This window comes from Chlorocebus sabaeus, chromosome 16, assembly GCF_047675955.1.
Source record: "Chlorocebus sabaeus isolate Y175 chromosome 16, mChlSab1.0.hap1, whole genome shotgun sequence".
Lineage (NCBI taxonomy): Eukaryota > Metazoa > Chordata > Mammalia > Primates > Cercopithecidae > Chlorocebus > Chlorocebus sabaeus.
In genome coordinates, this window is record NC_132919.1 from 57,503,252 (window position 1) to 57,530,856 (window position 27,605).

Below are 27,605 nucleotides of genomic sequence, written 5' to 3' on the forward strand. Positions count from 1 at the left end.
GACAGCTAAGTAGTGTCTGCATCTTTATACCATTTTATTATTTATTATTGTTTTGTTGGAAGAATTTTTTTTTTTCTTTTGTATTTTTAGTAGAGACAGGGTTTCACCATCTTGGCCGGGTTGGTCTCGAACTCCTGACCTTGTGATCCACCTGCCTTGGCCTCTCAAAGTACTGAGATTACAGGCGTGAGCCACCGCGCCCAGCCCCAGTGTCTTTTTTTCTTTTTCTTTTTTTTTTTTTGTTGAGACATAGTCTCACTCTGTTGCCTAAACTGGAGTGCAGTTGCTCAATTATGGCTCACTGCAGCCTCGACCTCCCAGCTCAAATGATCTTGCCACCTCCGCCTCCCAAGTAGTGCTGGAAGTACAGGCACACATCACTACACCTGGCTAATTTTTTTTATTTTTTGGAGAGACAGAAGCTCACAATGTTGCCCAGGTTGGACTTCAACTTCTGAGCTCAAGCAGTCCTCCCGTCTTGGTCTCCCAAAATGTTGAGATTACAGGTTGAGCCACTGTGCCTAGCCCATCTTCATTTTTTAAGAAGCAAATATAGCAAAAGTGTTTATAAAATATTCCATTCATCAAAATAATTGTAAACCTGATCTACTGTAGTATGGTATTTTAATTTGTGAGCTAACTATATTGTTATGATATCTTACAGTTATAATTACTGAAGAATATACAAATGAAAAAGAAATGTTAACATCCAGTCTTTCTAAGCACAACAACTTTGTAGGTGTGGTTTTCAAAGACTCCATGTCCTATGAACTTCGTTTTTTTCCTGATATGATTCCAGTATCTTCTATTTATATGGATTCAAGAGGTAAATAGCCCTATATAATCATTGAAGATCAATTAAATTCATATCTTTGCTGCTTGCAGTTCATAGTCGAAATTTGATATAGTTCAATATTGGCATTTTCAGCTATTCTTACTTGTTCCAATAGGAAAACTGAGAAGTATAGCATAAAAATATTTATTTATAAATACCTATCTACTTTTACACATAAAAAATTTTTATATAATATCCATTTTGATTTAATACACTTATATATATATAAAACAATAGCATAAAGCAAAATTGCATTTTGGGTTATATGACTTTCTAAATCTCTAGGTTTTTCATGTAATTGTTTTTACTTATGTAAAAATATTTTTAAATCTTTGTTATGTACAAATCTAAAATCTTAAGGTCTTCTAGTGGTGAACTTTATTAGTTTTATATTTGAAACATGGGAAACAACCTTTGGTTGTTTAAACCTATGAAGAAATATTATCAACCACAAACATATATTGAGAATTGTTAAAGTCACTATGCTAAATACTGAATTTGTGACTTTATTTCAAAAAGCCCTTCTGAAAATTCTTTTTTCCTGTTTGCTTAACTTTGACTTTTCCTTGCTTCTGGAAGTGCTTTGGAGCTAAGTCATGTAGAATGATTTACTTTAAAACAAAAAAGTAACTTGTTTTAAATAACTACAATTAATTTCGTTCTTTACGTTTTTGTTCATTCACTATTTAGTATTCTAACACATGTAACTTTTATTTCAAAATTTCAAGTAAATGATCAGAAATCTTATAGGTATTATTTACCTTTGAAAGTCAATAGCTTATTTCTTTGGTCCTGTAGCGATTGATTGATTATATTATTTTGATAACTCTCCATATAATATCTTTAAAACAATGCACTTGCATGTTGTACAGCATCTTAGATCTCTTATTCTTCCCCCCATAGCTGGCTGTTCAAAATCATGTGAGGCTGCTCAGTACTGGTCCTCAGGTTTCACAGTTTTACAAGCATCCATAGATGCTGCCATTATACAGGTAAATATGATAAAGGAAGAAATACAAAAACTACACCATTTTAAAATAAATATTTCCTAATTCTTTACAGTAGTATTTGGTTTGACTACTGTCAAATGTACAAAATATGTAACTTACTACAACTCCTTTAAGATAAAAGATAAAAAAGAAGTCATATTTTCTGATTTGGTACTTTTTGTTGTGTTTCATATTTTAGCAGAAAAACGAGCCATGAAATTTATTTTTAAAAATCTTACTTTTGTGTCTGGGCTAGATAGCAGTAGATGAAGTTACCTTAGAATTCAAACTATTCAAATTAACCGTATTTCATTCTTCCATGTTCTATATGGATCTGCGGCTTTTTTTTTTCCATTTGCTCTTTCTAATTGAACTTACTATGCTACAAAATTTACTGTGCTGTAAAATATTGTAAAGTCAAAATCTATTTCAACCATCTTCTCTACTAAACTGTATGTTTAAAGTATGTATAAATAATGATAGAACTGGAATCAAAATCTGAACAGGAGTCTTGTCTTTGTTGTTACACTGCTATGTAGTAAAATGACTATAATAATAATACTTTACTTGACAGCATTGTCGTAAGAACCAAATGAGATGATTTATGTAGAATTGTCTTGTAAACTTTTGCAGTATAGTATAAACATATTAGGGACATGTAATGTTGCACAAATTCAATAATACAGAAATTTAAGGTAAAGATAGTGAAATACAGATCTATTACATTTATGTTGTTATATCACCTATTTGTATTTTGGCCAAAGTTTTTAGCCATCCACAGCCCAGACCACACTGGATGAATAGGCAGGACAGATTTCAATTTAGGCATTAACTGGAATGTTAGAAGTATTATGTGGCATAAATAGTTTTATTATTTGAGCTATATGTGCTGCATATGTAGACTTTAAAGCAATGGAAGGGCATGGTATTTAGAAGAACATTTTTTAAACAGTCATAGGAATGATGGCACTAATAATCACTCCTAAATTCCTAAATTTTGAAGATGTATATTTTTCCTAAGATACATATAATTAATTGTCTGCTTAAGATAATTGTGCACTTTTTATTTGACAAATTATTTAATCAAAATTTATACACTTACCAGCTTTAAACTTTAAACTTTATGGTATACTTTTAGAATAAATTGAAAGCAATATTCTACTCTGAATTATGATATTGGGGTCACTCACTTTATTTCAGGTATGTAGCTTTTTGGGGATTGTATTTGTACTAGGTTATTGACAAAATTTAGGGATATAGCTGTCCTGTTTTACTAGGGGCTACTATCATAACTAAATTAATTTAATGTATTTACATTTTCTAATTATAGTTGAAGACCAATGTTTCTCTTTGGAAGGAGCTGGAGTCAACTAAAGCTGTTATTATGGGAGAAACTGCTGTTGTAGAAATAGATACCTTTCCCCGAGGAGTAATTTTAATATACCTAGTTATAGCATTTTCACCTTTTGGATACTTTTTGGCAATTCATATTGTAGCAGAAAAAGAAAAAAAAATAAAAGAATTTTTAAAGATAATGGGACTTCATGATACTGCCTTTTGGTATGTTATTAAACATTTATTACTTAATGTAATTAAAAATTGTATTAAATATACAGATTTTCAAAATTGTAATTTTGATATTTACCTAAGTTGATGAAGTGCTTATCCTATTTTCTTACAATGATCGCCTTAGTCTTGGAATTTGAGATTAGTCAACAAGTTTCAACAACTAATTGGCTTCATTTAACATAAGGGATGAAGAATGTCAAAAGCTTATGTTGACAATATGTGTTTAAATTTTATTTCACATTTTGTTTGAATCATGGGCACACTCTGTGTATATTTCAGAGTATTTCAATATACTCCATGTATATTTCTGTGTATTTCAGAGTCCAGGAAATGTGAAATCTTGAAACATTAGAAATTAATAATTGCCTGTTACAGTTCTTCCATAATATAGCATATATATAATATTAAACATTTAGTTACAGTGATTAAAGTCTATGTATGTGGTATATGGACTTTTTTCCCTTGAAAGTTTTAGTTACTTGGGTGAATTAAGATGAATATGGAAGTAATGTTAGAGAAAGAAATGAGAAAAACATGTTTTCACTAGTGACCTTTATGTGTCAGCATTTTTATACAGTGATAATTTTACAAAGGCTTGCATTTTTATAAATCTAAGTGTAGTTTCCTTACTCTTTTCACTATGTAGTGAAGTTCATTTTGGGGGGAAGGTTATATAACAATTACAATATAACAACTAATTATACTTTTTTTATACTTTTTTTTTTTTACTTTTTTACACTTTTTTTACTTTTTTACACTTCACATTTTAAATTGTAACAATTACAATATAACAATTAATTACACACTTTACATAATGGGATTATTGTATATAACATAGGTCCTTTGCTTGTTTTTCTTTCATTTGTTATTTTAGAAATTGTTGGTTTTGGATTTTTTTTTTTTTTTGAGACAGGATCTTGCTCTGTCACCTAGGCTGGAGTACAGTAGCATGATCATGGGTCACTGTGGCCTCAAACTCCCAGGCTCAAGAGATTCTCCCACCTCAGTCTGACAAGTAATTGGGACTGCAGGTGCATGCTGCCATGCCCAAGTAATTTTTAAATTTTTTGTAGGGACGGGGGTCTTGCCATGTTGTGCAGGCTGGTCTCAAAGTCTTGGCCTGAAGTGATCCTCTCACCTTGGCCTCCCAAAGTGCTGGGATTACAGGCATGAGCCACTGTGCCTGGCCAATGGATTGGTTTTTAACATTTATTGGGTTATTAAAGTATTTTATGGAGAACCGGTAGCTGGAAGAATTTAGGCAAATTATTCTCTCAGTGTCTCAGTTTTGCCTCAGTAAAATGATGGATTTAATTTTGATAATTTCGCTACCTTTTTAGCCTTCACTCAGTGATTTTATGACATCATCAAATCCTGAGCTAACTTGAAAAAATGTGTGAAATAAAACTTAATACTGCAGCAGTTCCATTGGGCTCTGATTTGCAAAGAAGTCTTGAGTAAAAATAGTGAATTCATTACTGATCTCGTTTATTTCACATTGTGTAATTGTAGTAATCATGTCATTGATTAGTAAGGTAAGGTAGCCTTTATTGTTTATAGTTACAGAAGCCATCAGAGGTTTAGTTGTAGCACATGCCATAAAGAAAATTGTTATCTTGATTCACTAAACTCTTATATTTTAAGAAAATCAGAGACGTTCTGTGCTATTGAACTTTTGAGAATATTAGATTTAAATTAATTATGAATTACTATTCATGTTGAAAGCTTTTTTTAAACTCTGGAAGATAGCTTTTTTTTTTTTTTTTTTACCAGATTACACTTTTACCTATCACTTAACCAATACTATATTTAAATTACTTATGACTATTAATTTTCAATACGTAAGCATACACAGAAATGAACAGTGACTTAATTTTAAGAATAAAATGACTAAAATCTAAAATTTGTTTAAAATGATTTTTTAACTATCTAAGCCTATGCATTTGACCATAAATATATCTGTATTCTCATTTTAGGCTTTCCTGGGTTCTTCTATATACAAGTTTAATTTTTCTTATGTCCCTTCTTATGGCAGTCATTGCAACAGCTTCTTTGTTGTTTCCTCAAAGTAGCAGCATTGTGATATTTCTGCTTTTTTTCCTTTATGGATTATCATCTGTAAGTATTTTAACTTGTGATAGGAATACAGAGCTGTCAAAGTGTTTGATAGTATAGCAAAGTCTTTATCTTCGGTTTACTTATAGTCAATTTGCCATGAAAGACAGATTTTACTAAGTGATTGATAAGTGACTTAATAAATAAATGATGTAGCATCCCTGTATCCCTGTATTTTTAGGAACATTACAAAATAGTGTTAGGTTTAGATTTAGCTTTTCTCATATGATGTATTTCACATATAACTCCTCTATCTGTTATTGTCTTTATATAATGATGTATATAATTAAGGCTGTCGAGTATTGGACTACTTTTGTTAATCTTCATGAAATCCTTACTCTTTCAAGTTAATCTATGCTCCAGGATGATGATTTTTAACGATATGTCTTTGCAAATGTAACTCTTCAGCAGTCTTGATATTCATTTGGTATATTGACTGAAGGGTTTTAACAACCAGCCTTTAAGTGGTTCCATCTTCCATTCTGATTGGTTTATGTGCCCACCCTCTATCAGTTGTTAAATTTTTGGCTATCATTTCTGCTCTTTAAAATAATAAATTGCAGATAACTAACATACTTCCATATGTAATTGCCTGTTTTTTTTTTTTTAATGTTTAATTTTACTTTTTTGAGACAGGATCTTGCTCTGTGGCCCAAGCTGGAGTGCAGTGGCACCCTCATGGCTCATTGCAGCCTTGACCTCCCAGGGTCAAGCAATCCTTCAACCTCAGCTTCCTGAGTAGCTGGGACTACAGGTGTGTGCCACCACACCTGGCTAATTTTTGTATTATTATTTTTTAAATTTGTAGAGTTGAGGTATTCCTATGTGTCCAAGATTGGTCTTGAACTCTGGGCTCAAGTGATCTACTTGCCTTGGCCTCCCAAAGTGCTGGAATTACATGAGTGAGCCACTGCACCAGGCCTTCTGTTTTTGTTTTTTTTTTTCCTTTTAAACTGACTTTTTATCTTATGAATAAATTAAGTTTAAAAGATGGGTATTGTACTTAAAGTTTTTGTTGATTTATTATTTTGTTCACATATTTTATGCAGCTTATTGCAGGAACACATGGCTATTTATGGTTTCTATAATGTAGAAGTGGTCATGTTTACTTATGATACAGATAAAAATACAGTCTTTAATAATTGTTAGTTTAAGGCCAGGTGTGGTGGCTCACACCTGTAATCCCAGCACTTTGGGAGGCCAAGGCAGGAGGATTGCTTGAGGCAAGGAGTTTGAGACCAGCCTGGATAATATGGTGAAACCCTGTCTCTACAAAAAAAATGCTAAAATGCTGGACATGGTGCCCCACATCTGTAATCCCAGCTACACGGGAGGCTGAGGTAGGAGGATCACCTGAACCCAGGAGGTAGAGGTTGCAGTGAGCCAAGATCGCACCACTGAACTTCAGCTAGGGTGACAGAGCAAGTCCCTGTCTCAAAAACAAAAACAAAAAACAAACACAAAAATATTTGTTAGTTTAATTTTTAAGAGGTATATCACTATTTGTATGAAAATAAAATACCTTACTACAGCATTTAGAAATTATAGTTGTATTTTAATGAATGTGTTTTTCATGAAAATAACTTGTTCTTTCAGAAGCAAACTTTAATTTTGTTTTCATACCAGTGTATATGAACATTGCACTAACCTTAATATTTGTATTTTATAGGTATTTTTTGCTTTAATGCTGACACCTCTTTTTAAAAAATCAAAGCATGTGGGAATAGTTGAATTTTTTATCACTGTGGCTTTTGGATTTATTGGCCTTATGATAATCCTCATAGAAAGTTTTCCCAAATCGTTAGTGTGGCTTTTCAGTCCTTTCTGTCACTGTACTTTTGTGATTGGTATCGCACAGGTAGGTAATATATTAATCTTATATTCACTAAATATTTTCTTTCTGTTTTATGTAGCTTCTTATACTCACATGGATACTACCTTTGATTTACCAAAAAAATTATTTTAAAATTTTAGCATGAGAAAGAAATGATTTCTAGGGTATATTTTACATCTAGTTTTATTTATGTTTGTCCAATTTTAAGTTTTTAGTTAAATGTTCTCTTTATAAATTTTTCACTTTTTACTTCAGTGTATCTCAGTAATTTATTTCATTGCAGAAACTCAGTTTGATAGTAACGTGTTTAAATATCAAGTAGTTCTTATTGCCTATGGCCTGGTTATATTGCTATCATTTGTACATTTATCTCAGAAGAATGTGTGGGAGAAAATTGTGTGTGGAGCAGAACAAATTTACTGTGAGTGTAGTGGTGGAATAAGTAGGTCTGGTGGATTTTGTTGGCCTAGGCTTCAGGAATTGTCATTCTAAATAACATTCAGACTTATAAATATTATTTTTATTAGTCCTTACAGAGGTAGTCAGGTTCTAAATGGAATAAGCCTTATAAGAAACGACTTTATAGTGGAACATAAATTTGGCTAATGTACAAATAAAAATATAATTACTAAATATAAGAAATTACTCATGTTGGTTGGATAGAAATTCTGATTTATGAGATATAATTAAATATTGAGTTAATCATTTTACTTGTTTGAGACCTAAGAGTGATTGTTATACATTTTGAGAGTTGATTGAGTCCCCAAGTCCACGTTCTCTAGGAACATAGAATTATAGATTCGTAGGTTTGTGTTGTGAGTGGGATGGGCTTTCAGTGTCATTGAATTTATCTTCTTCATTTTTATAGGTGAGGGACCTGAAGCCTAGAATAGTATAATTAAAACATATTCACTTAATGGCAGGGCTAGGACCTCAATGAGGCTTCAACCTCCAGTACATTTCTCTTTTCATGCTATCACAAATATCTACTATGAATACTTTAATAATTGTGTTAATTAATCAAAATACTTGCTTTCTTTTCACTATTGCAAAGATGCTAACCATAATTTTATTCTCTAATACTTAATTTGTTTGGCTTCCATATGGATCATAACCCTTTTGCTTGCATTTGTTATGATTAATATTGCAGTTTATTTTTATTTCATTTGTTAGTAATTACATTATAATTAAATACCCCTAGAGTGAATAGATCCTAGTTAAAGAAGCACAGCATTAAAAACATGATTGAAAGGAATTGGTTTGATAAACTTGTATTTTTGTAAAGTCTTTATTGTTTTCCTTATAAATTTATATTATTAATTTGGTAAACTGTTTAATCTATTAAAAGGGTCAATTGGTTACTGTCACTCTGGATATGCTAAATAACTCTAAGTAGTGTTAGCTTTTGCTTGTTTTTATCATTTTTATGTAATAAAGTTAGTGTTTCTATTTTTCAGGTCATGCATTTAGAAGATTTTAATGAAGGTGCTTTATTTTCAAATTTGACTGCAGGCCCATATCCTCTAATTATTACAATTATCATGCTCACACTTAATAGTATATTCTATGTCCTCTTGGCTGTCTATCTTGATCAAGTCATTCCAGGTATGCAGATGGTTTTTGAATTTTACTTTAAAGATGTTTAGGCTTTTTTGCCCACGTAGGTTCAGCTTAATTTTAAGATTTTTTTCCTAGCCAGGGTACCCTAAGTCATATTCATTGTTAAAGCTTTTAATTTGACTTTAAATAAGTATATTTTGTACCTTAGGCTGTTGACACTAGTGAACATAAAGAGATTGTGTAAAAAGAGAGCAGTTTGTTTTGAAAGCCTTAAGTCTCTAGTTGATCTTAACTTGGTCCTTCTTTATATCAGTCTTTTAACTGAAGTATTTTATTTTACCCTCTAAGGTCTAAAACTATGAAGTGATCTTGTAACTCCTACCATTTTCTTTATCTCCTGTCCACATCTATAGCCAATATAGCAAACTCTTATAGATTCAATAGTAATATTAAGTATCGAGCATCTTTCCTTTTCCCCTTGTTTTCCTCATTACCTGTGTCTGTATTCTACACCTGTATGGTCTTATATGGTAACTACTAGCCACGTGTGGCTTTTAAAATTTAAATTGATTACAATTAAATCAATTAACAATTTATTTTTTTCAGTAGCACAAGCCACATTCCAAGTGCTCAGTAGCCATATATGGGTGTTAGTTACTAAATTGCATGGTGCAATCTAGGTGTTCTGTGGAACATTTTGACCATTATGAAAGTTGCATTGTATAATACTAGTCTAGACTAGGGGTTTCCAACCCCCAGGACACGGACCTTACTAGTTGCCTGTGAGGAACTGAGCTGCACAGCAGGAGGCAAGTGAGTGAAGCTTCCTCTGTATTCACAGCTGCTCGCTTTACCACCTGAGCCCTGCCTCCTGTCAGATCAGTGGCAGCATTCGATTCTCATAGGAGTGTGAACCCTGTTGTGAACTGCGCGTGTGAAGGATCTAGGTTGCATGCTTCTTATGAGAATCTAATATCTGGTGGTCTATCACTATCTCCCATCACCCCCAGATGGGACCGCCTAGTTGCAGAAAAGCAAGCTCAGGGCTCCCACTGATTCTACATTATAGTAAGTTGTATAATTATTTCATTATATATTACAATGTAATAATAATAGAAATAAAATCCACAATAAATGTAATGCATTTGAATCATCCTGAAACTATACTTGACCCCTGTCTGTGGAAAAATTGTCTATCACAAAACCGGTCCCTGGTGCCAAAAAAGACTGGGGACCACTAGTCTAGACCATTGCAGTACCTCTCATCTAGTTACATACCTCAAGTCTGTCTGAGCATTTCACCCCTCTTTTTTTGAGGTTTTATTTTTTAATAGATTTTTGGGGAACAGGTGGTGTTTCGTTACATGAATAAGTTCTTTAGTGTTAATTTCTGAGATGTTGGTGCACCTATCACCCTAGCAATGTACACTGTACCCAGTGTGTAGTCTTTTTTCCCTCACCCCCCTCCCACCTTTTCCCTGAGCCCCCATAATCCATTGTATTGTTGCTATGTCTTTGCGTCCTCGAGAACTTAGAATAATGGTCTCCATTTCCATCCAGGTTGCTGCAAATGGCATTATTTTGTTCCTTTTTATGGATGAGTAGTATTCCATAGTGTGTGTGTGTGTGTGTGTGTGTGTGTGTGTGTGTTTGTGTGTGTATCCCATTTTTGTTATCCAGTTGTTGGGATGGGCATTTAGGCTGGTTCCATATTTTTGCAATTGTGAATTATACTGTTATAAACATGTGTGGGGAAGTATATTTTTCACATAATAATTTCTTTTCCTCTGGGTAGATGCCCAGGAGTGGGATTGCTGGATCAATCGGTAGACTTACTTTTAGTTCTTTAAGGAATCTCCACACTGTTTTCCATAGTGGTTTTACTAGTTTACATGCCCACCAACAGTGTAAAAGTGTTCCCTTTTCACCACATCCATGCCAACATCTATCATTTTTTGATGTTTCGATAATGGCCATTCTTGCAGGAGTAAGGTGGTATCACATTGTGATTTTGATCTGCATTTCCCTGATCATTAGTGATGTTGAGCATTTTTTCATGTTTGTTGGCCATTTGTGTATCTTCTTAGAGTTATCTATTCTTGTCCTTAGCCTACTTCTTAATGGGATTGTTCGTTTTGTTCTTGCTGATTTGAGTTACTCATAGATTCTAGGTATTAGTCCTTTGTCAATGTATATATTATGAAATCTTTCTCCCACTCTGTGGGTTGTCTGTTAACTGCTAATTATTTCTTTTGCTATGGAGAAGCTTTTTGGTTTAATTAAGTCCCATCTATTTATCTTTTTTTGTTATTGTTGCATTTGCTTTTGGGTTCTTGGTCATGACGTCTTTGCCCTTTTTTCTGATGTTATCTTCTCAAATTTTTATGGTTTCAGGTCTTAGATTTAAGTCTTTGATCTATCTTGAGTTGATTTTTGTATAGGGTGAGAGATGAGGATCCAGTTTCATTCTTCTACATGTGGCTTGCCAGTTATCCCAGCACCATTTGTTGAGTGGGGTGTCCTTTCCCTACTTTTATGTTTTCGTTTGCTTACTGTTGGAGCAGTAACAGTTCCCAGAGGAATGCCAAGTACTGATAAAATCAACTGGAATCCTCTGTACTTGGCATCAGATCCCTTTGAAATGTGGCCAATCTAGAAGAAGAGTAGATATTTGAAAACAATGAAGAGTGTAGGTATTTTGAGGGGGAAAAAGGGAGAAAATAGAACATGTTGTGTGGGCAGTTACCACTGTATACTATTTTCTTTTCTTTTCTTTCCTTTTCTTTCTTTCAAACGGGGTCTTGCTGTGTCTTTTTTGATACAGGGTCTTGCTGCGTCTTCCAGGCTGGAGTGCAGCGATATGATCACAGCTCACTGCAGCCTCAGCCTTCTGGGCTCAAGTGATCCCCTTGCCTCAGCCTCCCAAGTAGCTGGGGCTACAGGTGTGCACCACCACATCTGACTAATTTTTTATATTTTTTGTAGAGACAAGGTTTTGTCATGTTGCCCAGGCTGGTCTCAAACTCCTGGGCTCAAGCAATATGCCAGCCTCTGCCTTCCAAAGTGTTGGGATTATAGGTGAGAGCCACCATGCCTAGCCTCACTGTTTACCATTTCTAAGTCTCATATTTCTATCCTGTTGCTTTGTTACTCTCCCTAATTCTGTAGTCTTTTCCATGAAGCATATCCACTTTTCTAGATACTACGTGTTTTCAAAGACCATTTAAGACGGTGCCCATTCAAGTCTTCAACGCATTCAGCCTGCGTTGTGTTCTTGCCATTTGCCATCTGCTTGTACTCATAAAGGTTTTAGTTCCGTTAGCATAGAAAATGTGCTTTTTTCACTTTTACATCCCACTCAGCAATTCTGAAACTATCTATGGACTGGAATTATTTATCAATAAAACTGTGATTCATACAAGATTGATTTAATACTTTACTCCTAAACTTTATTTACTTATTACTTTCTAATGACAAATGAAAATGGTATATATTTATTGTGTACAACATGATGTTTGGAAATATATGTATGTTGCAGAATGGTACCTAAACTTTAGATGCAGGTTGTCATATGTTTCAAATGCTGTCTTTATGATTTAAAAACTAATCATGATAACTCAGTTTTTTGATGTTTATTTTTCAGGGGAATTTGGTTTACGGAGATCATCTTTATATTTTCTGAAGCCTTCATATTGGTCAAAGAGCAAAAGAAATTATGAAGAGTTATCAGAGGGCAATGTTAACGGGAATATTAGTTTTAGTGAAATTATTGAGCCTATTTCTTCAGAATTTGTAGGAAAAGAAGCCATAAGGTATGGTTCAATCTTTGGCAATTTATGTATAAGAACTGCTGATGGAATCTGCCACTTTTAAATCCTGTTCTTTAAATATGATCTTAGATTTGGTACGTACACCATGATTTTAAAACGTTAATAAGGGCTACTTTTCTCCTTTTCTTTTTTTCTTTGCAACCATTTAGAATAAAGTTGGTGCTAGGTTTGAAATTTTATGTTTCTTTCTTTCTGTTTTTTGAGACGGAATCTCACTCTGTTGCCCAGCCTGGAGCACAGTGGCAGAATCTTGGTTCACTGTAACCTCCGCCTCCCAGATTCAAACAATTCTTGTGCCTCAGCCTCTCAAGTAGTTGGGTCTACAGGCATGCGCCACCATGCCTGGCTAATTTTTATATTTTTGGTAGAAACAGGGTTTCACCATGTTGGCCAGACTGGTCTCGAATTCCTAGCCTCAAGTGATCCACCTGCCTTGGCCTCCCAAAGTGCTGGGATTACAGGCATGAGCCACCACACCTGTTCCCTGCAATTTTATGTTTGAATGGAAAATTTTAAAAGTAATAAAACCCGATGTTTATACAATTAATGTTTAAAGCTTTTCCCATTTTGTAGATGGAAACATGATAAATATTAACTCTATAATTTTATTCATGCTACATTGTCTTATATAGCATATTAAATTGTCATCTGTTAATTTCATAGACCTTTAGGGTTTTTTGACATAATTAGAACATTTCATTACTTTAACTTTTAAGAACCAAAGAAATTCATTACTATTCCTTGTTAGGTCAGTCAGTACCAAATTTAGAAATAAAATTAGGTAAAAGAAATAAAATGAAATTAAAAAGTGAAGCATAATATTTTTTAAATTTAAGAAAAATATAAAAATTCCAGAGAGAGTCAAAATACTTAAGATGTAATTTGTTGGCCAGTGGCCTGCTTTCTCAAGGGTAAATTTTAACTGATTAACAAATCATTTCCTTAACAAAATATGAAAAAATAAGGTAGAATAAGAAAATCACTTCACATTTGTTAATGGTTTGAAATTTGTGCTGACATGAAATGACATCTGATTTATATCCCCCTTCACTGATCTAACAAGTGTTTGATAATTAGAAATGAAAAAACAATCCATAAATTGCTTAAATGAAATGCTTCACTTAGTTTTAGAAGTTAGGTTGGCATGAAAAATGAATCAATGGCACTTACAATGGAAAGGAATACTATGCTTTTCTCTTGTACCTTCTTTAAAATAATTTTATAGTTGATCCCTGAAAAACACAAGTTTGAACTACACCAGTTCACTTACACATGGAATTTTTTCAGTAAATATATTGGAAATTTTTTTGGAGATTTGCAACAATTTGAAAAAACTCACAGGTGAACTATTAGCCTAGAAATACCAAAAACAAATAAGTTAAGTATGTCATGAATGCATAACATATTTATAGATATTAGTCTAACATTTACTACCATAAAATATACACAGATTATAGTAAGTTATACTTTATCAAAGCTTAATGTACACAATACTGACAGACCATACATTATATGCCAATGCACAGTTGAGAGAAATATAAACAAATGTGAAGATGCAGTATTAAATCATAGCTGCATAATATTAACCACAGTATTACTGTACCACTGCAATAATTTGTAGCACTTTCTTTTGCTGTTATGGTGAGCTTATGTGCTCCAAGTATATACTTCAAATGCCATGTGACTCAAATTATCTCGTTGTGAGCTGTTCATCTCTCCAGTAAATTGCATATCATGATGAAAAGTAATGTCTCAGGGTTCTTGCTTATTTTTTATCATGTTTAGTGCAATACCATAAGCGTTGAATAGCATCATGGGATCCATAGGAATTGCCACTAGTGATGCTGGAAGTGCTCTCAAGAAGCAGAGAAAGGTCATGACATTATAAGAAAACATTGAATTGCTTGATATTTACTATAGATTGAGGTCTGTGGGTGCGGTTGCCTGTCATTTTGGATGGAGTATGCATCTTGTTAATCTTATAAATAGATGATGTAAATTGATGGCATCGATAAATACAGTATAATACTGTAAATATATATATTTTTCCTTATAATGTTCTTAACATTTTCTTTTCTCTAGTATACTTTATAAAAATACAGTATTTAACATGTAAAACCTCTGAAATGTATGCTAACCAACTGTTTATGTTATCTGCAAGACTTCCTATCAATGGTAGGCTATTAATAGATTAGTTTTAGGGGAGTAAAAATGTTATATGTGAATTTTCAACTGTGTGTGGGAATTGGCACTCCTAACCTGTGTTTTCAAGCATCAGTTGTATAGTTATTATCAACTTTATTTGGTTCATTGTTTTAGTAGGAAAGTACTTTATTATTTTATTATTATTATAAAATATAGCTTTGATAAAAATATACATGTAAACAAACATAAATTGCTTTAAATACTTAAAATATAAAACTTTATATTTCAGAATTAGCGGTATTCAGAAAACATACAGAAAGAAAGGTGAAAATGTGGAGGCTTTGAGAAGTAAGTAGTTTTCCTAGTATTCAGGCCATAGTATTTAAAGTACAAATAGAAAAATAATTTGCATAGCTTGTGGGAAATTTAAACTTCTCTACCATGATTTTCTGTCTTGCTTTTATTTTGTTTTATTTTATTTTATTTTATGTTTTGACATGGAGTCTCACTCTGTCGCCCAGGTTGTAGTACAATGACATTCTCTTGGCTCATTGCAACCTCTGCCTCCTGGGTTCAAGTGATTCTCCTGCCTTAGCCTCTTGAGTAGCTGGGATTACAGGTGCATGCTACCATGCCCAGCTATTTTTTGTATTTTTGTAGAGACGGGGTTTCACCATGTTGGCCAGGCTGGTCTCGAACTCCTGACCTCAGGTGATTCGCCCACCTCAGGCTCCCAAAGTGCTGGAATTACAGGCATGAGCCACTGTGCCCAGCCTGTCTTGCTTTTTGAGATACTTTCATTTATGTGATTAATATTAAAAATAAAACTAACAACATGAAATTTGTAAAAGTAAAATGTAATATCTATTAAAATGAAAAATACTCAATTATTTGAATAAGGCTATGTCCTTGTTTCTCTTTATTATTTTGCATGTATATACATGTTAGTTTTTTTAAAATTCATTTGGCCTATCATAGGGTTTTTCAACCTCAGCACTACTGACATTTTGGTCTTGATAATTCTTTGTTGTGAAGAACTGTTCTTTATTGTAGAATATTTAGCATTGTGTCAATGTGTTAGTCAGTCCCCAGAACCAATACAATACACACACACTCACACAGACACACAGACACACATACCGGTATGAGTGTAGGGTGGGGGATTAGGGGAGGTTTGTTTTAAGTAATTACTTCATGAAATCGTGGGGCCTGGTAAATGTAGACATCTGTAAGGCAGCTTGGAAACTCAGGCAAGAGTTGAAGTTTCAGTCTTGAGTCCAAAATTTGTAGACAGGCTCACAGGCTGCAAACTCATGTAGGAGTCTGTTACATTCTTGAGGCAGGACTCTTCCAAGGAACTTCAGTTTTTTCTCTTAAGGCCTTCAACTGATTGAATAAGGTTTACCATTATTATCAAGACTAATCAAGTTTAAGTCAGATGATTATAAAAATTAACGACATCTACAGCAACATCTACATCAGTATTTGACCAAATAACTGGGCACCATAGCCTAGCCAGGGGGACCCATGAAATTGACCTTCACAGGCAACATCCCTGGCTTTGATCACTGAAGAGAGGAGTTCTGCCTCAAGAATGTAACTAATTATTGCATGAGTTTCCAGCCTGTCAGCGTATGAATTTTGGACCCAAGACTGCAACTTTAACTCTTGCCTGAGTTTTCAACCTGCCCTACAAATTTTTGGGACTTACTAGACCCCACAATCTTCTCAAGCAATTTCTTAAAATAAACCTTCCCTAATCCTCCAACCCCACACTCATACTTGCTCCATTGTGTGTGTGTGTGTGTATTCTATTGGTTCTGGAGACTGACACACTGCTAAACATCCCTTGTACACTGCTAAACATCCTCTCCCAGTTGTAACAACCAAAGATGTCTTCAGGCTTTGCCAAACGTCTTCTAGGAGGCAAATTAATTAATTAAGAAGAAAGTAGGTATAGTGGTATATTAATAGGGCTTTAGTTTGCATTTGCCTAATAACTAATGTTATTAATCACCTTTTTATATGATTATTGGCATTTGGAGGTTTTCCTTTATGAAATGCCTATTTAAGTTCTTTTCACATTTTTGTTTCAAGACCTTTGTTAGATACAGGTATTTAAATATTTGATCTCAGTCTGAGACTTGCCTTTTAATTCTACTAGTAGTATCTTTTGACAAACACAAGTTCTTAATTTGAATGAAGTCCAATTTATGAATCTGTTCTTTTATGGTTATAGTGCTTTTCACATCTTTTTATTCAACATTGGAGATTATATATAACCTCCAATGTAAGTTATTGGAATAACTAATTAATTATAATTGTAGTAACAATTACAAGTAATTGTTTCTAATGCAAAGAAGCAAGAGAATGAAATAAAAGGCATCCAGATTGGAAAGAATGCAGTAAAATTATTTGCAGTTGACACAATAATCTATTTTTAAAATCTTTTAGATTGACAAAAAATAATAGTGGAACTAAACAGTGAGTTTTGCAAGATGATAGGATACATGATAAATAATGGAAAAATTAATTGTATTTCTATATGTTACCAACACATAATTGGAAATTAAAATTAAAAATAGCATTTAGCATCAAAAATATGCTTACAGGTAAATAAGACAAAAGATGTAAAAGACATATCCTGAAAAGTACAAAACATTGCTAAGAGAAATTAGAGAAGATTTAAATAAATAGAAATACCACGTTCATGAGGCAGAACACTTAACATTTGGTTGTTGAGTTCCCTTTCTTCTTTTAACTTAGATTACTGGCCTTAGGATCTGACACTTTTTCCTTCTTGTTTTATATTTTAGCCTTCTTAGTCTAGTTTTTGTTGTTGTTGTTTGTTTGTTTTTGAGACAGGGTCTTGCTCTGTCCCCCAGGCTGGAGGGCAGTGGCACAGTCTTGGCTTATCATAGCCGTGACTTCCCAGGCTCAAGTGATTCTCTCACCTCAACCTCACGAGTAGCTGGGACTACAGGTGCCGCGAAGCCCAGCTAATTTTTGTATTTTTTGTAGAGATGGGGTTTCACCATGTTGCCCAGGCTAGTCTCGAACTCCTGGGCCCAAGTGATCCTCGTGCCTCAGCCTCTCAAAGTGTTGGGATTACAGGCATGAGCCACTGTGCCAGGCCAGCCTAGTTTTTTGATAAGCCATTTCTGCTTCATCATTTCAGATCCCCATCTCCTGTCTTCCTTCATTCCTTTACATATCCATTCAGTGATATTGCTTCATTAAATCTAACCTTTCAAGCCATTTCTATACTGTTAGTTAATTTCTTGTTTTGTTTTTGCTAGTTTATTTAAATGCCCAAATATCCTTGAGAACAAATTTTTGTTTGTTTTAATTCCCTTGGTAATTCCCAAAAATTGGGACATAGAAAACTCCCAAATATTTCGTATACTCCTAAATCTTACTGTATGAACAAATAAAGTTTATCTTTTTTATTTTTATTTTTATTTTTGAGACGGAGTCTTGCTCTGTTGCCCAGGCTGGAGTGCAGTGGCGCGATCTCGGCTCACTACAAGCTCCGCCTCCTGGGTTTATGCCATTCTCCTGCCTCAGCCTCCCGAGTAGCTGGGACTCCAGGCGCCCGCCACCTCGCCCGGCTAGTTTTTCATATTTTTTAGTAGAGACGGAGTTTCACCATGTTAACCAGGATGGTCTCTATCGCCTGACCTCGTGATCCGCCTGTCTCGGCCTCCCAAAGTGCTGGGATTACAGGCTTGAGCCACCGCGCCCGGCCGTTTATTTTTATTTACTTTCCTTACTGTTTTTATCATTGACTGTAACAAAGAAGCTATTTTACCTGCTATCAAATATGCTGGTACTTTAAATATGTATTTATAGATATATTGCCTTAAAGATTGCTCAAATATAAATTATCATACATAGCTGAACAGACATAAAAATCACATTTGAGTCTTCTTTTTTCCTGAATTAGATTTGTCGTTTGACATATACGAGGGTCAGATTACTGCCTTACTTGGCCACAGTGGAACCGGAAAGAGTACATTGATGAATATTCTTTGTGGACTCTGCCCACCTTCTGATGGTGAGAGTTTTCTGTCTCAAAGAAAAACAAAATCATTGTATATATTATTTAAATGTGTATTGAATAATTTTTGTCAATGATTGGGACCACCTTCCGTATCTGTAAAGTTGTTTTCTCTTTTTCTTGACTATACACATTTGGTTGTTTTTAGTAGAAAATAAAAATGATTGTATCATGTTTAATAAAGTAAAAGGGATCTAATATTATACATATTTCTATGCATATACACACATAGATGTTGTGTATGTGTTTTTATCAATTATTTTCAAGAAAGGATAAATGAATAACTTATAAAGGATAAATGAATGACTATTTAAAGTTGAGAAAATAAATATAGATATCTAAATATACAGCAGTAGTTCAAAAGGCAATAATCGTAAATGTTCATACTATCTTCTAAAATAGAATTTTAAAAGCATACCTCAAAAGTATAATTTTGATATGTGATTGTTCGGTAGGTGAGAATTCATTATAGTAGCTCCATATTTTGACAGTAACCAAATAGAGTGGCAGTACAATAAATATTTTACTTTACAAAAGGGCTGAATTGTATTGAATCTGCATTTCAACTCTTTAAATGTTATTTAACTTTTAAAATTAGTTTGATTTTGTTGTTTGTCCTTAGTTGTATCACTCTTTGATTGTAGTCATAATATCTTACATTTGTATAAGAATTTATGATTTTTCTCATGATTCTTCATAATGTATGGTTGTTTTGCTTTAATAGTTATTTAGTGGGATATATTAGTGTTCACTTTATAAAAAAGGAGAGCTGGAATTTAAAGAGATTAAGTGATTTGGCCACGACCACACAACTAGTTAGGATAAAATTTATAGTTCTTTAATCCCTCCCCTATTGCATAATGTCTAGAAAATTGTTACTGGAATACAAGTGTAAATAATACATCAATAGATATTTATATTTAGTGACAAGCTTTTAGTTTCTTGATTTTTCCACTATGTTATATGACCTGTAAGTGATGGAAAATGAGATTGAAATATAAGTGGATGCAGATCACCAATAATATGGAAATGAGGGTGTGTTGTGCCTTGTAAATTTTTATTAATTTTTACCTGATATGTCTGTTATAACCAAATAAGTAAGTTGTCAGGGTACTTCAAAACATACACATTATAAAATAATTAATGTACATTTAAATATATATTTTGCTTTTAGGGTTTGCATCTATATATGGACACAGAGTCTCAGAAATAGATGAAATGTTTGAAGCAAGAAAAATGATTGGCATTTGTCCACAGTTAGATATACACTTTGATGTTTTGACAGTAGAAGAAAATTTATCAATTTTGGCTTCAATCAAAGGGATACCAGCCGACAATATAATACAAGAAGTATGCTATTCATATAGAAATCTTTACTTTTATTTTCTGTAATCAATAACCTTTTGTAATGACTTGTGCAATAAAAATATGCTTGAAAATCTAAAATCTAAATATAACACTTGTTCTGAGCCAATAAACAGAAAGCTATTACAAAGAATTAGACAGAATTTGGAGTAAATGTTTTAGCACACATAAAAGTTTGTTTCATCTGGAGGATGCTTGCCTGCCTTATTCCTCGCTTCTCTTCCTCTCATCTCCTCTACCCGCTCCCACTTCCACACATACACTAAGAGCCATCACAGTGATCTCTTCTTACTCCTTCCCTACCACCCAAGAAGGCACAAAAGTAAAATCTTTCCCTCAAGAATCTTGTTACCTGTTGTTTTCATAATTATATATGAATATATGTCAAAGGTATTTCCATGCTAAAGGAACACTTTTAAAGTTGATATTAAAATTATTTAAAAACTTATGCTACTTAAATATTTAACACATTAAAACTTAAAACATTTAAAAAGTAATATTGATAATTATGTAAATAGTATGATTTTAAAAATGACATTGTTCATGCTTTACTTTTACAGGTGCAGAAGGTTTTACTAGATTTAGACATGCAGACTATCAAAGATAACCAAGCTAAAAAATTAAGTGGTGGTCAAAAAAGAAAGCTGTCATTAGGAATTGCTGTTCTTGGGAACCCAAAGGTAAATAAATATTACTTTTACAAATGAGCTCATTTTAAATTATGTCGAATTAAAAAGCAGGTTGTAGAAAGATATAATGCATTATATAAAGGTTAAGTATACATAAAATACTATATGTTATTATGGATGTAATCATAGTAATGAGATTTTAAAACTGAAGTCAGAAAGATGTATAACTTTTTTTAAATTTTAGTACCTTTCAAGGTACTAGAGGTTTTTGGTTACATGGATGAATTATATAGTGGTGATTTCTGAGATTTTAGTGCACCCATCTCCTGAGTAGTATACATTGTACTCAATATGTAGTTTTTTTTATTTCTCACCCCTCTTCCACCCTTCCCCTTCTGAGTTATAACATCTTTATGATAACTGGTTACTTATAGGAAGGAGAATGGAAGATTAGACTTTAGTTATGACTACCACGTCCGTCCCTCCCTCCCTCCCTCCCTCCCTTCCTTCCTTCCTTCCTTCCTTCCTTCCTTTCTTCCTTCCTTCCTTCCTTTTCTTTCCTTTCTTTCCTTTCTTTCCTTTCTTTCCTTTCTTTCCTTCTTTTCTTTCTCTCTTTCTCTCTTTCTTTTGTTCGTTCTTTCTTTCTTCTTTCGTAGAGATGAGACCTTTCTATGTTGCCCAGGCTGGTCTTGAACTGGCCTCAAGCTATCCTCCCGCCTTTGCCTTCCAAAGTCTTGGGATTACAGGCATGAGCCACCACGCCTGGCCTCCATGTTTTATTTCTTTAAAAAATGATCTGAAGAAAATGTGGCCAAAAAATAACACTGCTGATTTGGAATGGTAGCTATAATAGTATTACTCTCTTGTTCTCTATAGTTTAAAAAAATTTGTTATAGTTAATAACAAAAGTTAAATAGAACAAAATCAAAGGAGTAATTCAGTTTGTCACTGTTCTGCTTTGATTTTGTATGTATTTGTTTTATGCTGTTCTGTGTTGTAGAAACAGAGAAACAAACTGATGTACTACTTTACACAAGGCATCAAAACTGACAGGTGCATGCATGCAGCTAGGATGATCTCCTATGGATCCCCACCATCCTGCCACATTCCCCCTGCTGTTGCAGCTGGGGAGTGATTCTGGATCCTGGCTTTATGTTCATTAGTCTTCCTCTCAGTCTCCACCACCATGTTTTTTTTAATATTAAAAATAGTCGTGAAACAAATTGCTTCCCTTGAACTAATATAAAACCATATATTCTTCTCCAAAAAAGCAAGTGTTACATCTGCAAATTTAATTGTTAAGGATAATAGCAATATACTTAATGTTTTGTTTTTTAGTTTGTCTGACTGTTGTTATACTTTTGTGTTATGTATTACAGGCAGCCTTTTAGAATTAAACCAGGGAAAATATTCGCATGTCAAATTTATAATTTAAAAAATTTATGTGAACTCAACTATGAATGAAAAAATCTGGTCTAATATATTTCTGATTGAAAATAATAATTTGAAATGGGGCATTTTTTTAGTGTCCATATGTATTTTTAATATTTAGTTTTTCTGAGGATTCCCTGCCCTTCTTCACCTCTTTTCTCACAGATACTGCTGCTAGATGAACCAACAGCTGGAATGGACCCTTGTTCTCGCCATATTGTTTGGAATCTTTTAAAATACAGAAAAGCCAATCGGGTGACAGTGTTCAGTACTCATTTCATGGATGAAGCTGACATTCTTGCAGGTGAGATTTTTGCTTTATTTTCGAAGGCTGAGGTCATGGGCCAAAAGGAAGATGGACATAGAGATGCTAATTCCTGAGGTACAAATAGAGAAGCTTTTACCTAGTGGTATGTTTCCTTCACAAAAAAAGTTTAAAAAAAATTTTAAATGATATATTTTTGCATTGAGAGTCTCCAGGACCATCCCAGGTTTAGCGATGTCCTAGAAGAACTCATAGGACTCAGCACGTAGTCATACTCATGACTATGATTTATTACAGCAAAAGGATACAAAGCTAAATTAGCAAAGGGAAAAGGTATATGAGGCAAAGTCTAGAGGAAACCAGAGTGGAAACTCTTTCCAAGAGTCCTCTCCCAGTGGAGTAGAGAGATATGCTTTAATTTCTTCAGCATTGAGTTGTAACAACATGTGTGAAATATCTACTTGGGAAAGTTAGTATATACTCAGTGTTCAAGATTCTTACTGGCTGCCGATCATATAAACATCTTCTGCCTAGCACATACCAAAGTTCCAGACTCTCCGAAGGAAAGAAGTTGTTCAGCATAAACCACATTGTTTGTACAGGTTAGGCACTGAACCACTCTTATCTGTTTTGAGAATAGTAGGAACCCTCCCAAATCCAAGTTCTCAACGGCCAAGGGCCAACCTTGTAAGCAGGCCTTTCTAAGGATAGAACCTGACCTGCTATGTTAACTCTTTTCTGCACAACTTTATTCACATACATACATATAAAGAATTCAAGTTTAAGTCAACACATGACTTTTAATGACAAGATATAAAAGTTTGAAGTTCTAGAGCAACTTCTGTCTGCTTATAATATAATCTAATAAAATTGGGCAAGTCATTCATGTCTTCAGTAGTACCTTTGTTTTTAAAAACCCAACAAACTAACATTTGTTCTTCTTATTACTTCTGTCGATTTTTGGAGTTGTTTCTACATTTGGTTATAAAGGAAATTGTGAAAGTGCTTGTATTGGTAAGCCTTTTAGGAAAAATCAGATATTTGAAATAATATATGGAAAGTGGACTCTAGAGTCAGACTCCTTGAGTAGAGTTCCTGGCTTTGTTACTTAATAGCTATATGAAACATGTAGAAGGAATGTATTTTCTTTTTGCCTTAGTATTCATATCTGAAAAATAGTTGATGATAATCTGGTACCATCGTCATAAGATTGTTGTGATGATTAATGATGTAACATGGATGACTGTCATATGATAAACCATAAAATATAAATGCCAATTATTAATGCTGTTGATAACTTAGAAATTGAAATATAAATATTTATCTGCAGATAGGAAAGCTGTGATATCACAAGGAATGCTGAAATGTGTTGGTTCTTCAATGTTCCTCAAAAGTAAATGGGGGATTGGCTACCGTCTGAGGTATCATTCATTTTTATTGACATTATTCTATATTATACTCTTGCTATACTGTTATTATTTTAGAGGCTTGCTGTCGTATGCTTTGACCATCATTTATGGTACTAAATTTAATTTAAAGCCTTCTTAATTTACTTTTGGCTGTTTATTGTATAATCATTAATTATGATTTTTGGTATTCTCTAGCATGTACATAGACAAATATTGTGCCACAGAATCTCTTTCTTCACTGGTTAAACAACATATACCTGCAGCTACTTTATTACAACAGAATGACCAACAACTTGTGTATAGCTTGCCTTTCAAGGATATGGACAAATTTTCAGGTATTACTTACTTTTAAGTTTCTTGGTGTTTAAACTGGGATCTTATATTGGGAATAGGTTTCATTGATTTCCTTTTTGTTTCCTTCTCCATGTAGTATTGCCGTGCTCCCAGGTGGCCAGAGTTAATATTCTGTTTCTGCTTTATTTTGTTTTTGAAAGCCAGAAAAAATTCAGCAAAAAAAATTTTTTTTACAAACCATGCAAGAAACTGTAACTAATATATTAAATACTTAAGAAAATGTTTAAAAAATGTAAAAATAATTGTGTTTACTTTGTTGTCAAGAAAAAAAAGAAATTGCTTGTGGGCCTCCTGAGAGTAAGGCATGTATGTATATAGTTTGTATACATTCTCAGGTTCTTTTTTAGTTTCATGATTTCATAATGAATTATATGACAAATCCTTGAATTCTTTTAATCGAGGCATTATTTTTTAACTTTTTAACGAGGAACTCAAACTCAGTCTCCTACCTCTGTTTAGGAATTTCTTGATAGCCAAAAGGATGTTATTGATGTAAGTACATTGTACAGAATTTTCATAGTATTTATCTCATAACCAGAAAAATACTTTTTTTTTAAAGAAAGAAATCACAAATTAAGTGGACTGAAGTACACTTGCCAACTTAACGCACTTTGCCTATCATTCTATCTACTTATACCTACCTATCTCCTATTCTTTAGTAACATTTATGTAGGCTTATTTTCTACCAGATGCTGGTCTGTGCCTTTTGCAATTATTAGTTTATTTCATTATCCCAATATTTCAAGAAATACATGAGATAAATACTATTTTTGCTTTCATTTTACAAATGAAGAACTGAGGCATAAAAAGATTTAAGGAACTTGCCCAAGGTAACACAAGTAGAAAGTGGTGGAGCTGAGTTTTGAACCCAGGCAAATCAGTTCCGGAACTCTTGGTTTTCACCACCATACTTTCTTTGTTGTCTCTTATATTTATTTGATAAATTGTCACGGTATTTCACTGGGTTTCACAATGTCTTCTGGGATCTCCTGCACGATGGACCGTAAGACCTCTTAAGGGAATTCATAATGTCAGCACTTTTTCTAATAATACCAAAATGTTATTTGCCTTATTGACCCTCAGCTTCTCATGATTATACAGTGTTTTCTAGAGACTCCATAATATGTGCTATCACAACAGGTTGAATGCAGAAACAAATATGAGAACCCATCTGTCCTCTGTTAAGACAAACATTAATGAGATTTGCAGAAATATAAAACAACATTCTCTTCTCGTTATTTTTGTTTTAAAAGATGCAGTTTTTAAAGATAAAATTGTGTTAACCTGTAATAGGTTTATTTTTTATTATTTTTTAAAAGGTGAATAAGTATTCAAATGGTTTTTGTATATTTTCTAATATACATATTTATGTTATTGTTCAATATAGTAACATTCTCAGTTTTAATTTCAAATACTGTAAAATTTTTGTTAGTTTATAATATATAGATATAATATGATAATAGATATATTCCTGTAAATAAAATTTCTTTGAGGTCCTTAATTTATAAGAATGTTAAGCCTGTTACTTAGGCTGGAGTTCAGTGCCATGATCACAGCTCACTACAGCCTCAAACTCTTCGGCTCAAGTGATCCTCCCACCTGAGTCTCCTGAGTAGCTAAGACTACAGGCTTGCATCAGTATGCCTAGATAATTTATTTTATTTTTTTAGAGATGGGTCATGGTATGTTGTACGGGCTGTTCGTGAACTTATTTTTAAAGGATATTTTACAATAATTTATGATAATATGCTTAACGATATACTGTTCTTTCATTTTCTTTCTTTTAGGTTTGTTTTCTGCCCTAGACAGTCATTCAAATTTGGGTGTCATTTCTTATGGTGTTTCCATGACGACTTTGGAAGATGTATTTTTGAAGCTAGAAGTTGAAGCGGAAATTGACCAAGCAGGTAAAAACAGAACTAACAAAACATTTTAGGCAATGGACCAGACAGATGGTGAATAAGACAAAAATTATATAAATGTGAATTTTATATTATTTTTTGGAAGAAAGGGTAAAAGTATACAAGTAAATAAGTAATGAGATACTTACTGATAGTGATAGGAGTTATGCAGGAAATAATGGGGTGGTCTTAGAAGGCAGCGAATTTAGGTTATATCATCAGGAAGGACTTTGTTGAGATGATACTTGACCCAAGGCCTGTATAACTAGAAAAGTCAAGTAGGTGAAGATTTTAGGGTAGAAATTTTCAGATAAAGAACTGCAACTGCAAAGATATTAACTGAGGAATGAGTTGGATGTCTTTGAGGAATTAAAAAAAAAAGGCTACCATGGCCGGAGCCATGGTGAAGATATTACACAGCAAAGTCAGGAGGATACTCAAAGGGATAGATCATGTTTTGCCTTTGAACATCTGGAAAACAATTTCATTTGTTTTCTTATTGTTGTGTGAAGCTATCAGAGAGTTTTAAAGCAAATAGGTACTATGATCTGATTGAATTTTTAAAAAACACGTTCTGGTTGTTGAATGATGAGAGGATTAGAAATGAAGTGTGGGGCAGTGGCTCACACCTGTAATCCCAGCACTTTGGAAGGCCAAGGCGGGCAGATCAGGAGATCAAGACCATCCTGGCTGACACAGTGAAACCCCGTCTCTACTAAAAATACAAACAATTAGCCAGGCATGGTGGCGGGCGCCTGTAGTCCCAGCTACTCGGGAGGCTGAGGCAGGACAATGGCGTGAACCTGAGAAGAGGAGCTTGCAGTGAGCCGAGATCGTGCCACTGCACTCCAGCCTGGGCGACAGAGTGAGACTCTGTCCCCCCCAAAAAAAAAAAATATTGGGAGGGGCGGAGCAAGATGGCCGAATAGGAACAGCTCCAGTCTCCAACTCCCAGCACGAGCGACACAGAAGACCGGTGATTTCTGCATTTTCAACTGAGGTACTGGGTTCATCTCACTGGGGAGTGCCAGACGATTGGTGCTGGTCAGCTGCTGCAGCCCGACCAGCGAGAGCTGAAGCAGGGCGAGGCATTGCCTCACCTGGGAAGCGCAAGGGGGAAGGGAATCCCTTTTCCTAGCCAGGGGAACTGAGACACACAACACCTGGAAAATCGGGTAACTCCCACCCCAATACTGCGCTTTAAGCAAACAGGCACACCAGGAGATCATATCCCACACCTGGCCGGGAGGGTCCCACACCCACGGAGCCTCCCTCATTGCTAGCACAGCAGTCTGTGATCTACCAGCAAGGCAG

At 34.0% G+C, this 27,605-nt stretch overlaps 1 protein-coding gene across 4 annotated transcripts in view; it reads left to right on the forward strand.

The window, feature by feature from the left end:
* ABCA5 (ATP binding cassette subfamily A member 5) overlaps nucleotides 1-27,605 on the forward strand; it is an 84,871-nt gene that overhangs the window by 17,308 nt on the left and 39,958 nt on the right. For all 4 annotated transcript variants that reach the window (XM_008011976.3, XM_037993241.2, XM_073005087.1 and 1 more), the window contains exons 4-18: nucleotides 665-826; nucleotides 1,739-1,827; nucleotides 3,155-3,384; nucleotides 5,370-5,511; nucleotides 7,178-7,366; nucleotides 8,800-8,947; nucleotides 12,546-12,714; nucleotides 15,167-15,225; nucleotides 18,824-18,934; nucleotides 20,112-20,287; nucleotides 20,863-20,982; nucleotides 22,528-22,666; nucleotides 23,958-24,048; nucleotides 24,232-24,371; nucleotides 26,178-26,297. In XM_008011976.3, the coding sequence (XP_008010167.3) occupies nucleotides 665-826; nucleotides 1,739-1,827; nucleotides 3,155-3,384; nucleotides 5,370-5,511; nucleotides 7,178-7,366; nucleotides 8,800-8,947; nucleotides 12,546-12,714; nucleotides 15,167-15,225; nucleotides 18,824-18,934; nucleotides 20,112-20,287; nucleotides 20,863-20,982; nucleotides 22,528-22,666; nucleotides 23,958-24,048; nucleotides 24,232-24,371; nucleotides 26,178-26,297 (2,085 nt within the window). The remainder of the gene's footprint in view (nucleotides 1-664; nucleotides 827-1,738; nucleotides 1,828-3,154; nucleotides 3,385-5,369; nucleotides 5,512-7,177; nucleotides 7,367-8,799; nucleotides 8,948-12,545; nucleotides 12,715-15,166; nucleotides 15,226-18,823; nucleotides 18,935-20,111; nucleotides 20,288-20,862; nucleotides 20,983-22,527; nucleotides 22,667-23,957; nucleotides 24,049-24,231; nucleotides 24,372-26,177; nucleotides 26,298-27,605) is intronic.